Here is a 14,777-nt window from a genome sequence, read left to right as displayed (position 1 = left end):
AGCTCCCACTGTGCAGGGCACTCAGTGCAGAGGGAGCAGAGCACAGATCCTGCTGGGTTCCCCAGGAATACCCAGCACACACAGGCTGCTCAGCTCAGGCCAGCACTGCTTACATTCCATCCTGGAAAACTGCCTTCTTGCTTACTTTCACAACTGTGCCTGTTTATAGTACAGAGAGAGCCTGACCCCTGAGCCTCCAGAAGGAGAAAAGTGAAGGAAAGTGGCTCAGTTGGTGTCTCGTGGTCCCACCAACCTCTCTGCTAATTAAGCAACTTGTGCTGTGTGTGCTACCAACTTGTTTGCAATCAAAGAAAAACAAAGCACATTAATGATGGCCCAACGGACGAGGAGTTTTCCCAACCCAGCCCCAGAGTCTGCTTCCAATAGTGTCTGGTGGGACACTACTGATGGCAGAGGGTCCTACCTTCGCCTTGCCCGTGCTCTGCAGGATGTGCACCAGCGCCGACGCCATCTCCTCCTTGTTCTTCACGCTCAGCGAGGGCTCCAGCACCGAGCACAGCACCATGTAATTGTTGGTGATGTACTCAGCAAACTCCTTGTACATCTCCATGGGAAGGATGCTCATGCTCTGGTAGCGGGACTTGATGCGGATCATGGGCCCTGGGGACTTGCCCTTGCTGGGGTTGGGGCTCACCACTGGGTACCATTTCTCCACGAACTGCCGGCCCGTCACCGAGCTCACGGGGATGTTCACCTGCCCGATGAAGTTGGTCTTGTCCTTCTTCTTCTTCTTGTCAGTCTCTTTGTATAAGTGCACAGTAATGTTTTTGAGTGATGGGAGGTTATTAAATTCAAAGTGCTCCCCCCAAAAGACATTATCAGTTTTCAATTTACAGGTAGTTCGTGCATAAAGAACGTCATCCAGGCATAATTCACACAAGTACTTTTTCTTAGCTGGCAGGTCCTTGGCTTCAATAATCCATAACTTTAACATATTCTCTACCCTTCTGCTGTTGTCCTGAAAAAAAGATGCAAAGAAAAAAAGGTCAATAAAAAACCCCCACAAAGCCAAGCACAACAAAATGGGAGATATGAATTAATTATTTCGGATGTGCTAAATGAGCAGAGGCTTAATTACACTTTATTTTAAGGAAATACTGGCTCTCAAGAATTTGCATAATAACACTACTTATGTTAATTTTCCAAAATATCATCGTGCTCTCCATGTCTGTTGGTGCCAATTAATATAAGGAACAAGGGAGATAAAACCCCTCCAAATCATAAATGCACCATTTCCCATTCCCTGCCAAGAGGGTCTCCGAAGAATCTGAAAGAACCTCACTGGTCCTGAATGGTTCCCACAAAGCAGAAGCTGTTACAGATATCTCATAGCCTCCTCCTTTTCCAGTAGAGCTGCTCTACAGCAGCACTGAGTTCATATTTACTGTAACACAGCAACACAGAGGGACCTGAACACACACCCAGGGATCACCTCATCCACGTGGGAATGCCACCACCTATGGCAGGGAAATAACTGTAAAACCTCACCCTATTTTAGGGCAGAAGTCCAGAGCACCCAAGTTAAACACTGAGAGGAATCATGAGGGAGAGAGTCCCATGGGAGAATCATGACAATTCAGAGAGACAAATCTGCCTTGGATATTTTTTAAACAATAACAGAGCCAAGAATACTGTGGATCTTTCAGAACTCCCTCGTGATGCTGACCTCATCCTGGAAGAACATCCAGGGGCATTTGCTGCAGGAGTGGCTCCAAAGATAAAGCACTGGCAGCTGCACCACTGCTGGGATTCTGCAAAACCTGTTTTGTTTGGAAACCCCTCACTGAAACAGCAGCCACGGCTTACTCTGCTCAGCCCAGGAGTCTGGACAGGAATATTTCTGCTGGAAGTCCACAATGGGGTACTGTAGGTTCAGGAAGTACACACAGGAACTGCACAAGAACACTGAATTCCTGACAGAAATACCAAGTCAGATACTGTGAGTTTATTGTCTATGAACTCAAACAAAGATGGAAAGTCAGCCATCAGTTACTGCAGGTTTTGAGATGATGGAAACACTTCCAAATGGATTTCCACTCACCGCTGCACCTTGAAGGCATCGTGAAATGCCCAGCCCCAACTCCCATTCCCCGGAGGTCTCTCATGCTAAGTGTGACCACACAAACCTTACGCAGCTCTCTCATGTCAGGACTACCAGGAAAAGCCCTTGGAAAGCACTGGAGCCACTGAACTACACTAGAGGAACACGCTGCCAGAGGCAGAAGGCCACCTCTCCCCTCCGCTGCTCACACCCTGATATTGAAGGAAATCCTTCACCCTGACATTTGGCACTGTGCTGGGAACAACAAATTCTGAGACTGAGGGCCCCTTTAGAGCCCACCAGGCCTGGACTGAATTTGTGTGCACAGCCAGGAGGAGTTCACAGGATCCCATCATTTGTGTCTTGTCTGACCAGCAGAAAAAGACTTGGTTGAGCCCATCAGCTGTGGAATCCTGCATTAATCCTGACCAATCTTTGCAGCCAACTCCAGCACAGCAGGGAAGAAGCAGCTGTACGTTTATTTTAGGATGTACTTAGTCTTAGTGGGCCATAAAAATGCATATTGGGCATCCCTGTGTTCTAGTGAAGAGAAGGAGTTGTTCTGTTAATCCCAGGAGATGATTTTGCACCTCAGCTGGCTGGAGAAGGGAAAGCTACATTCCACTGCTGCCTCTGGAAAATGGACATCTGAGCTCCTGCATCACTAGAGCAGACTCTGTGTCAGGAGCCGACACGTGAACTCTTCAGACTATTCAGTCTTGTGACTTTGCTGGCAGCTACCTGACATCTGTCCCATGGCTTTTGGGAGGTGAAAGTCCTATGGAAGTGGCAAATACCATCAGTAACAGCAACACTGAAGATTCTTCAGGTCTGACCAATTCTTAGCAAGAGCTGAAGCAGCATGTGCTGAGAAAAGAGGGGAAGGAATAATTGGCGCTTGTCTGTAAATATAATTGTGGAAGAAAGCAGTATGGAAAAAGGCTGACCCAGAGTGCCACTTACTCACTCCAATGACAATACGTCCCCTGCTGCTCCCATGCACTGGGATATAAAATGTAATAACGAGGAACTGAACTAGAGCAGAGGCAATTCCTCACAGCCACTACCTTGTTGGGGTGCACGGCACGCCGCAGGTTCTCCATCCATTTATCTCGCTCTGCTGCCGAACGACACGAGAAGCACTTACTTCCTGATGAAGTTGTCACCTACAGGGAAAGGAACAGGATTATGTCTTGACCAGCACACTGCAGAGTGTGGTCTGGGGGGAGAGGGGGACTTAGGGAAGATGCTAGTGGATTTTATTTTTTTTTTAAAGTAAACAGCTTTACCCAAGCATGAAGCAACAGCCCCTAAGGCTGGCAGAAAAACAGGACAACTCTGTATGTCACAGAAATAATCATAGAAGCAAATTCCAATTACTTCTTCTCTTCCACACCAGAAAACACTAGATAATGGGCCCCATGCATGTGATGCTTTAAACCACCAAGTTCCACAACTGAGAGAGTGCAAATCCTTAGATGAACTAAAGATAAATTGGAACTCTGAGTGGTTACTTGGCATTCCTCCAGGCTCAGCCCAAAGCCTGTGACAGTAACAACCCATTCCTTGTTTCCAGCAGAACATCAGGCTCAGAAAGGCTTCCCACCTTCCCCCTTTGTGTCCTGCTGCTTCTGGAGCCCTTGCTGTGAAGAACATGGGGACAGGTCTGTACACCCCAGTCCTGGCCATGGTACAGCTCATAGCAGCTCATGGCCCAGCCAGGGGCACTCCCAGCTCACAGCAGCCATCCCCAGCTGGGGAGAACCAGGGGGGCTTCCCAACCTGGGCACGGCTGGGAAGTGCTGCTGAGCCCTCCTCTCACCTCTCATGCTTCCAGGATCATCCCAAGGGATTTTCTGCAGCGTGTGTGTGACTTTGGCCATTGGGAGTTCATAGCCAGGGTTTAAAAAGCACACTCACAGCAGGGACATTTTCAGAGGTGCAAGTGCCTCTTATTCCTCATCGCCTTCCTGCTATCCCAAGGAAACTCAGCCCTGCTGAGCCCATGGAAGCACCACTGCCGGGCAGCCCAGAATGACAGGCACCAAATTTTCTTCCTATGCCCCCATGCCAAACTTCCTTGGCATCAAAGCCAATAGCTCCCTGCACCTTCTCCTCACACACAGATACTCCCCAAGCTGCCCTCCCCTCCACACCTGCTAGTCCTGACCACCAGGAATGTGGCTCCAGCTCTCTGCCCTTTGCATTTGCTTTTGTCCAGCAATATTCTCCCTGTACAGCTCTGCTGGGAGGCTGAATGGACCTGGTACTTTAAATAACTCCCCTCTGAGCTTCATTTCCGCCAGTCTCAACCTGCAGAGTTATTTGTGAGTGCTTTATCATCTCCCAGTGTTTGTGTTTACACACTGTGCACTGGGTTATCAGCTTCTGGGAGACACAATCTCCTTTAATTTCATGTATCTCCCAGAAGCCCAACCTGTTCTTACAGAAGAGCTGGCACTCGCTAAGATTTGTCATTAGCGAACCTCAGTGATAAGTTGAACACATCCCTTCCTTTGAACATAGACCAGGGCAGAATGAGAAGAGGCCTGTTCTGTCTTTATATAAAAACGCAAAGAATCTTCCAACCCTTGATATTCCAGAGGCTTTCCCCTTCAGACAGACACTCTCCCTGTCCTTGCACACTTCTATACTCTGGCTGTAAAATACATTCTGCTGAGCACAAGCTCTCCTGGAGTTCCAGGAACAGACTCTGTACTAGCAGGCACAGCAGTGCGATCTTTCCAGCATCCTTTCGCCGGAGTATTTCCAACTTCTTCAAAATCTCCCACCACAATCCACCTTTCAGTAAACTACACCAGTAGTCCACTGGCCATTCCTCACCCAGCTTTTTGTTTAGCTCTTTGGTTTTGACGGAGTTTGGTGTACAACTGCATTTGAAAATGTTCTCGGATCTAGAGAAGGAAACTTGGAAGCTCCTCCATAAAGGAGAATTAAGATTTCTTTGGTTGCTGTTGCAAGATGATCTCTTAAAGATGAGTTCTCCTTGGTGACACACATGGATCCCACAACTGCAGAGAGGATCATGTCCAAATAAGTAACCATGTAATTCAGCTGTTCTTCTGAATCTGTTCAGTCAATGTCAGTTTTTCACCAGCTATCTGTTAGGTTGGATATCCAATGTATTTTCTTGCCACACTTAAGTAAACACATGAATTATCATGGCCAAATTCGTCATTCAATTTTAAACCAATTATAAATTAATTAATCTTTCAAAACCTAAAAAACCTGTAACTGTCATCCTGAAGTGAGAGAAGGGGGAAATCGTGTGCCAGATATGAAGTGTGTCTTGGTCTGATGGGAGCTGAAGGTCACATCTACCATGTGTGACCAAAAATGTAATTTTCCCCAGATCTGCAATCACATCCCAGCTTTGAGTTCTGACTTAAATATCATATGGCATTAATGATCTTTATGAGATATTAATTATCTTTATAAAGAGAGTATTCTGGTCTCATCAAGATTTTGGATATGCTGGAATACTGTTAATGTACAGGATAAACTCAATTAATAAAACTCATTAATTTCTGAAATGTTACTTATTCATTATCCCCAGTCCTTGGATGGGTGATCTCTTTAGTCAGATAAAATCTTGTCTTTTTAAGACACTCTTAAGGTACAGGCTACAGGCTTCACCTGGAGGGACATGCATGGAGTAACAGAGGATGATAACTGAGCTACTGGAGGTGCTTCACTCAGTGTCCAGAGGATTTTCCAAGGCCCAGTCAGGGCTCAGCTGCACCCCCAGCCCCGCAGCAGCTCCAGGCATTCGAAGGGCCACGCGAGCAATGGCCAACGTTTGCACAGCTGGATCAAATTTAGTGCTGCTAAATTTAGCTCCACTAAATTCTCCCTTGCTGAGGCAAGGCCAGGATGAGGCAACAGGCTCAGCTGTATTGGAGCAACCACAGTTTGTCTTTCCCCCAGCTGTGTCCTGGGACAGCTAAGGCATGAGCTGTGCAACAGGACAAGGCTTTGGTCTGCCAAGACCTAAGAGAGCCCCTCAGCCCTAATGGCCCTGCCTGGCCCAGGACCCCCCAAAGAGCAGGGCCAGGAACAGGCTCTGGGAGCCTGGGCTCTGAGCCTCTGGCGCTGGCTGAGATGCCCACTGTATATTTAGCACACGCAGCATGTGCAGTGGCACGGGATGATTTGCTGACGGAGGAGTCTTACAAGGAGAAAGAAGATGATGCTGAGTAATTTAAAAAAAAAAAAAAAAAATCAGTGAAGGAAACAAGCAAATACTGACTGCCAAGTACTCAGCAAGTGAGAAAAAAGCAAGTTTCACAAAACTTGGTAAGCAGAAAAAGCCAAATGCAGCCTGTGGAAAAGCCCTGCCCTGGTGCTGACCATGCTCCCTGGCAGAGCTGAGGGGAGCAGGGCCGAGCACGTCTTAATGCAGGGTGGTGGAGATAAAAGGGAGGAACAATTCCCTGCACCTTCATCCACCAGCTGCCTCCCAACGAGCCACTTGGTTGTTTTCCACTGCAGATGGCTTTGGCACCTCTCGCTTTTGTCTCCGTCTGGGTGCGCTGCCAGCTCCTCTCCGAACCCGCTCTCCTCCATCTGCAGCCGTGTCAGATCTTCCTGGCCTGCTCCCCGGGCCACGAGGCAGCTCTGGCAGGGGAGGAGCTGCGTCAGGTGAGCCCTGATGGCCACCAGCCAGCTGGGGATGGGAACAGCTCCCGAGGCACTGTCCCTGCCCGGCCACCCCACCTCTGGGAGAAGGTGGTGAAGGATTGTGCAAGGCTGGCACTGCCCAGCAACAGCTTTGCTTCTCAGCTGGAGGCAGCAGCCCTGCCTGTTCCCAACAGATCTCCCCAGGGAGCAGGTCCACAACAGCCACAACGGGCAGGGATGAGGCACCACCACCAACTGCAGCACCTTCCCAATCCACTGCACAGAAAACACCTGGGTTCCCCTCATCCCTGTGATCCTGGCAGGGCCTTCTCACTTGGCATTTCTTGGTCAGGGCTGTTTTTCCAGGACATCTGCTGAGCTCCTTTGTGTCCATCACTGGTACCTGAGTGCTGTGGGCTGTAGTCACTGCCTGGCCCCCACCAGGGATCCCCGGAGATCTGCAAACTCATTCCAGTGCTGACCTCACTCCCAGCTTGGAAGAGGCTCTCAGGAGACACGAGACCAAGGCATTGACACAAAGTGCCACTTAGCTCTCACCTCGGTCCCTCCCGCTGGAGCTTGCTGGTGAGCAGCCACCAGTGACAAATCAATATCCCTGTTGTTTCCTGGAATTCTTCCTCTCCTCTGCAGGGTTTGCAGAACAGCAATTAACACATTCTTTTTTTACAGTGTGACTTCTCACTTAACCCCAAAATTTTCTTCCTCCTTCCAAGTGCATGACTTGTGTAATTTCCCTCTCACTCAGCTTTCTACAAGTTCTGTTCATATCCCTCCCTCTCCTCTTGTGGGCTGAACAGAACTGGTAAACAACTCTTATATTATGGATGTCACATCTATTTTCCATCCAGCTTCATTTTATCTTTCTTGAGTGGAATGTAATAGAGGACACATAATTTACAGGACTGTTCCCCTCCTGACCCATTGCACTTGCTCAATTCCACAAAGAATGAACAGCACTGCAAAATTTATATCTCAGCCCACTAGAGAGTTTATGTTCGGGGCTATTTCTTTGTAAGGCTGTTTTCATGTTACCTGCTTATATTTTAAGAAATGGATCTTTTAACTCATTTACTTCAAAATGTGCTAATTTCAGTAAAGAAAAATATCTTCATCTTTCCAGTCTGACTGCTCTTGAACACTGACATGTGTTCTCATCCAGCCCTGCCCATCCAAGGGCAGCCTGCAGCCCTGTCACTCCTACAGCACAATCCAAGCATGGATACACCATTTACCCACTTCTCTGTGTCCAAGCACAAGCAGGTGTTACCTTCTCTTCACAGAAACACAAACATTCACCACCTTATTACAGTAAGAAAACCATTTCCCAGTTCTGTACCTAGCCACTGCCACAAGCAATAACACTTTGCCATCCACAATTCAGGACAAATGATTCCCAAGATATACTGCATTGAATTATCCAGCTACAGCCTGGGTTGTGCATGTCCTACTCCCTCCTGCTAGCACAGACCTTACCACATGCCATAACAGATGTCAAAGTAATCTCAAATACTCACAGATTTTTCTATTTACCCAAACAAGGGAAGCTTCAGTTTTCTAGACAAAGTCCTCCACACTCCCACTGACAGCAGCAGGCTGGCTCTGTGACCACATGTATGTCTTTGGGAACACTGAGTAGGGATTAGCACTTTCCAATATCTCTATGAACATAAACTGTAGGAGCATAAACAAATTTATGCTCTGCTGATACCCAGCCCTAAGCAGTGCAGCACCTGTGCCAGCAGCTCTGCTGCGACAGCGCTTACAAGGAGCTCATTGCTCTGATTGTGTGGATATGATCCTCCTTGGAAAGATGGGAGCAATTTTCTGCCTATGAAATGGTCTCTGTGTAGCAATTCTGAGCAGCAATGTTTGGTAACAGCCAGACCCCAGATGCCAGCCCACACCTGGCTCCCCAGCCGGCCCCACGGCACAGCAGGAACAGCCCCGCACAGCTCCTTACCTCAAAGCAGTAGTCTTGGCCCAGGATGCTACTGTGGACTGGCTTGATGACCACTTCCTCCTCCATACTGAGATCCAGAGCCTCAACAGCACTACTGGGACTGAGCAAGGACTCGTGGGAGCGCGATTCTTTCAGCCTCGGCATTAGATGGGATCTGGAGGAAAAATGTTAACTGTGTCAGTGGATGCTCTCCTTCCCAGAGAAATTTGTTAGCAACATCCGCTAGCAACAACTGCCCAATGTTCCCAGGAATGTTTTGTCATGAAATAACTAAGGGCCCTGAAAAACAGGGCCTGCTACACTGTCCCATTTGTAATTTTTACTCTAAAGGTTCCATGACCGTCACTATGAGCAATAAAACATTTTTTCCCAACTCCAATGCAGTCAAGAGTCAATTATTTAGAGGTTTGCACACTGTGGGTCTCTGAACAACTGAATCAAACTCTAAATGGCCACCACATGTGCTGAGGGAGACTTCCCAGGTGTGGGGTGCTCCTAAACGAGACTTCCCAGGTGTGGGGTGTTGCAGGGTGGGTGCATTGGAGCCAAGCTGGCCCCAGCACCCACTGCTGCCTCATCAGCACCACCAGGTCTGCAGCACCTGGTGCTGAGCTCTGATGGTGCCAGAACCTCACTGAAACACCCCTGTGTAGATTCACACTCTGTCACCAACAACCCTTGGGCTCGTATGCTCTCTCTGATTGTCACACGTATCCCTGGGATGGGGACAGTGTGGAAAATAAGGCTGTGATAGCCCTATTGATTGATCTAAATGCTCTGGAGTCCCACTGGCAGCATTTAGCAGCGGGGAGCCCACAGACAGCGAGCAGAGCACCATTTTTGAGACAGCCAATACAATCAATGGTGCTGTAACTCTTAAAGCAAAACCAGAGAGCTCAAGGGGTGAAAAAAAAAAAAAAAAGAAAGATAGTTAAGTACTCCCAGGGAAAACACAGCAAACCCATAAAGTGGCAAGGGAAAAAATAACTTGAGAGCAAAGGGAGCAGCTGCCTTCTCTATAGCCTGCACCATGTCAGATGTTCCTACACCAGAGCTCTGATCCCGGTAACTCTGACCTTTAAAACCTCTGGCAAGCACTTTGGGGGCTCCCAAAGAGACCAAGGGTCCCTGTCCACAAAGGGAGTGTGACGCCTTCTCCAAAGGCATGGAAGGACAGCAATAAGGGGGTTTGTCATATTCTCAGCATGGTCTTTCATGAGCCAAACAACAATGCTCCCAGTATACTCCCAGCTTGCTCTGATGTGTGCATCGAGTTTTGTTGTTCTCCAGAATAAAGCTGACCAAAACAGAGAGAAATGTCAACAGTGCATGCAAAATTCATCACTTCCAGTGAATCACACGCCAGGCTGGATCCAGAAAACAGCCCAAGGAGATTCTCAGACAAACAGCAGCAGCAGATAGACAGGTGCTTCTCTAGATTTGCCATTAAGATTCAGGCCATGGATGAAGCCCCAGATGATAACGGAACCGCCTGTGGCTGGTTCCCTGCCTGAGCTGCTCCGCGCACAGCTCTGAGTGCCAGGGCCACCCCTCCTCACCAGGGCCACCCAGCCTGGGGACACGCTGGGGAGGGCTCTGGGACACTTCCCTGCACCTACTGGGGCGCCAACCAGGACCAGCTGTGGTGACATCAGTAAAACATCTGCAGAACAGCCACCAGCACAGGGTTTCTGAGGGGACAACCCCCAGCCCTCAGGTGCTGAAAGCCCTGTTGGGGTTGGCACAGCCCTGTGCTGGATCAGGAGCCCTGGGTTCCCAGCAAAGGCTCTCCATGCCATTAGCCATCCTCTCAACTGCCCACTCACCCCACATCTCTGTGGTGAGTAAATTGATCTTTAGGAACCCAGCACAGTCATTTCCCAGTACTTTGTGGCAATTTTACACTATTTTCACAGAAAAGGGTCCCTATCCTTTTCCTCTGAATGATACTGTAAATTAACTCTAATACAGGCAGACAGATCAAGTTACCTCTGGATGCTGAGTGCAGAACTAATATCCAGCAGCTCAAGAACTGACAATACAGACTGCTCACCCAGCCCAGGCAAGCCCAGAATTGAGGCATTTATGGTAACTCTTATGTCCACATTTTACAGATGAAATTAGAAAAGGTAAATAACCAATCTGAGACTTGCATTCTTGTGTAGACAAATATAAATACTGATAAAATAAACCCACAACTCAGTACATTACTGAGCTGCATCGCTTCATGCTGGCCTAAGAATTTTTCTAAAAATTAAAACAAAACAAATCTATTTTTCATTTAAAACTACTGCAGCTGGATGGCCACGGGTGGGAGTGCAGATGTGCAATACGAAGAATTACCAAGGGGGAGTTTCTCAGGACATATTACACTCTCACCAGATTCAGCAAATGTGTATTTCTATCCCTCCATGCTCTGCTGAATGCCTCTGGGAATCCTAAAATGAACAGGACTCTTTTAGGGAGGTTATTTGTCAGGTCCTTGCCTCAGCAGGACCTGCTCCCACGACATCTCTCACTCCTGAGCGCCCGCTTGGATCCAGCCCAGGTCAGCAGCAGCCACATTTCTCACCAGATGCTGCTCTGTGCAGGGCGAGTGCTGCAGGTCTCAAACCAGCCCTAAAACCCAGCATCTGTCTGTGTATCAAGAGCTAAGTGGGGAGATGTCATTAATTAGAGCTGTTGGAAATCTCAGCAGCAGGGATGAGGATCTCTCTGCCACAGCAGCCCTGGCAGGGCAGGACGAGCAGAGCCCTCTCCCAGGGCTCTGTCCCATCTCTGTTCCACCCTCCCATCTCCAAAGGACACAAGGTCCTTTCACTTTAATCCCTGTTCCAGGGCAGAGAGCACTCGCGTCCCTCGGTGACACGGCATTTGTGGCAGGAGCCCATTCACTGAGAAACGTTTGCCAGTCCCCATCGCTGCTCCCACAGACCTCCCCTTGTACCAGCAGTAAGAAAAGGCCAAAGCTGCTTTCCTGAGCCCGAGAGCAGCACCCACAGTGACTGGGACACCTGAGTCCCTGCAGACCTGTGCTGTTCCATGAGCCATCCCGAACAGCCAAACGCACCTGGAACACCATTTGCTGATGGTTATCACACACTTCCAAGATGACAGAGGTACTCTGTTCACATTCATCCCCCCACCATCACTCTGAAGATGCTGCCTGTAGGGCCATCTGATCTCTTGCTCCAATAACTCACTGCATATTCCAGGTCCTGTCCTGGTTTACATCAGCTGATCTAATTCCAATCCTACACCTTTGTTTTAATACGCTGGGAACAGCCAGCTGCCCAGAGCCATCTCACAGCGGGAACCCTCTTTCCAAACAGCACATTTAGTTCTTTTTGCCAAGGGCCTTTTTTTAATCCCTTTCTACTTGCTTAAAGTTCAGTTGAAATGAAGGGGGGAGGAAAAAATCTCATGAAAGACCACATTAGTTCTAAAGAGAAATAACATTACTGCTACCGGCACTGACCTGGCAAGTCCTGCGGAGCAGCAGCCAGTCTCTGGTTATTAAAGAAAGAGCTCTGCTGCCCAAGAGCAATGAGAGAGGATTGTTGTGCTAAATAATAAAAGTCATAAAACGTTACCACGTGAAGGGATGTATCCCCTCTGCCTCCACAGCCACTCGAGTATCACCAAATCCAACCAGGACCACATGCACTGTAGGGAAGACTTGGAAAAACAAGCATGGAGGGACAATCCATCCTCTCCTCACCCAACTCCAGGGCTGGATTTTAAGCAATGGAGGCAGCAAACAGTGCTGCAAACAGGCAACTCTGTCAGTCCTCATTTCAGAGCCTCACCTGCTTGAAACCACCTGGCTGCTGCTCCTGTGGTTTTATGATGCAAACGTTCCTGATTTTTCTCAAGAGACAGAAACAAACAGGGAACCTGGTGGGTGGCTGCATAGGGATGGAGCAGACACAAAACCTAACACTGAAACATGGGAGTTAAAAATGAAGAGCCTTTCTTAAATCTCCTGCTATTCTGCTCTGAACAGACTGGGGAATTCTGAAGGAAGTCCAGGTCCTAAGACGTCCCATTGACATCAGCTGCAGAGCTGGCAGCGTGCATGCTTCCCCAGTGTCAGAGGGATTTGATCTCCCAAATTACAGGTTTGACTCTGTGACACGTCTCCTGGCCAGGAAAGATTCCCTGTGTGCAGCTTTTTGAGGCTGACAGTTCTTTTCTGTGCCCAGCAGTGAGCTGGTTCTTTAGGGCAGCCCTGACCCCCTCCCCAGCACTCGCCCGCTGCAGGGGGTCCTCCGCGCCCAAGCACAGCCGAGCAGCCTGGCAGATCCACATGCAGCATAGACAGAATCTAAATCTGTCTCCAGCCCGGGGATTAGGGGTTTGTTATGACTGAGTACAAAGTGCACAACTCCAGTAAATTGATTTGCAACATCAGATGGGAGAAGGATTTTAGCAGTCGCAGATGGGAGTAAATCACCCACCATCCTCTGCCAGCTCCATCTGGGAGCTCTGCCCTGTGCCACTGTCCCTCCTGAGCCTCACTGCTGCTGGTTTGCTCTGGGACCACGCTCTGCAGAGCCCAGACTGCTCTGATTTGCTTCCCACTCTCCTCCACAGCAGCTCTCCCCAGGTTTCAGCAGCGCCTGAGTGACCCCCCCGCCGGGGACCAACTTCCCGCTGACCTCGCGACCAGTGCTGGGAGTTCTCATCCCTTCCTCCCCTGTGCCTCATCCTGCTTCAATGTAACAAATAAATATGAAAGCGATGTTGTGGGAATAACCACCACCAACAGCACACAAGAGAACTCGCAGGCTTCCAGAAGATGAGGAATGTTTTTTTTCCTGTAGGAGAGGACGTGAGGATGAAGTCTCAGCACGCAGCAGCAAACCCTTCTCCATGTTCTGCTACCCTGAACTTTCTCCTGCCGTTCCCTGAAGTCCAGCTGCTGATCTCTGCCTGGGAAACACTGCTCAGCACACTCATGATGGGAACCCGGCATTACAGGTTGCCCTCACTAACGTAACACCTTCCCTGAGCAACACAAAGGACATGTAATTAAACTTATTAATGCCTGCCCTTGTTTTTAGACTGTTCTCAGTTTCAACCGGCAGCAGGATTAATTACATTCAAAAGGACTCTGTCAGCTTATACCAGATTCCAAATGTTGTTTTTGCCAGAGCAAACCTGAAGGATGATTTTAACCTGTGACATTCACCCGAGTGTGGGTATTAATAATGTGCCACTGCAAAGTTTGTCAGGGGCAGCCTGCAAGCCCAGCACAGGACAACCAGCAAGGACACCGATAGCATTTGTGACGTGCAAGAGGAGAGGAACTGCAAAAGCAAGGAAAGGGCATCAGAAGCAGGATGCAAAAGGTGATCAGAAATATACCTGAACTTCAGTCATCAAAAATGTTTTCAAGGAGCTCCTTCCCCATAAGCAGAATGGCATTAACATGTCACTTTTAACAGAAATCAACACTTACATTAAAAAAACCCCTTTTATCACATCAGCCTAAACCAGCCTTAATAGTACCATATCTGGGGACATCTGATGCAAACAGCAGTGACAGATCCAACACTCTAATTTGGAGCCCGAGCCACAGCACAGCCCTGGGAACAAGTCATTCCCACAGCACCAGCCTTTGGAGCGAGCAGGGACCGTAGGGCCTCAAAAAACACCTGGGGCGCGTCCATGACAGCAGAAGCAAAACCGGGACGCAGGGACCGAGCCAGAGCCCCCCTGCTCCCTGCCAGCACTCACGGGAGAACTCCCGGGGTGCTCCCATCTTCCACGGGGGAGCAGGGTGGGGATAAAGGGTTTGATTTCTATCACCTAAATTTTGCGTAACATCAGTCTGGAGGCGGAATCTGGACAAGGCGGCGAAGGCGAGGCAGGATGTGTCCTCCTGGTCCAACCACACGGAAATGGAGCCGCAAGGCCCATCTCCACAGCGCGGCTGCCGAGCCCGGCCACGGATGATGAAACGCCGCCAAGGATGAAAACAAACCGCGAACGCACGGGAACGAGGGACGGAGCGCGGCCGAGCATCCCCGGGCCGGGCCGGACCGGCCGGGAGCGGCTGTCAGCGCCCGTCCCTCCAGCGCGGCGGCC

General features: G+C 49.2%; 1 protein-coding gene across 13 annotated transcripts in view; it reads right to left on the bottom strand.

Moving 5' to 3' along the window:
* The window catches only part of LOC121676365 (DAB2 interacting protein), a 163,924-nt gene that overhangs the window by 30,525 nt on the left and 118,622 nt on the right, over positions 1 to 14,777 (bottom strand). For 12 of the 13 annotated variants that reach the window (XM_042052765.1, XM_042052766.1, XM_042052767.1 and 9 more), the window contains 3 exons: positions 8,685 to 8,838; positions 3,130 to 3,228; positions 425 to 979 (listed from right to left, as the gene is read on the bottom strand). In XM_042052765.1, the coding sequence (XP_041908699.1) occupies positions 425 to 979; positions 3,130 to 3,228; positions 8,685 to 8,838 (808 nt within the window). Of the gene's footprint in view, positions 1 to 424; positions 980 to 3,129; positions 3,229 to 8,684; positions 8,839 to 14,498; positions 14,586 to 14,777 lie in introns of those variants that run through there. The other variant, XM_042052772.1, reaches the window with a different exon arrangement.

Source organism: Corvus kubaryi, unplaced genomic scaffold (genome assembly GCF_017639235.1).
Source record: "Corvus kubaryi isolate FWS band 111438036 unplaced genomic scaffold, C.kubaryi_AGA036_p1.0 78, whole genome shotgun sequence".
In the NCBI taxonomy this organism is placed as follows: Eukaryota; Metazoa; Chordata; class Aves; order Passeriformes; family Corvidae; genus Corvus; species Corvus kubaryi.
The sequence above is the reverse complement of the archived record's forward strand: the minus strand, read 5'-3'. Positions and strand labels throughout refer to the sequence as shown.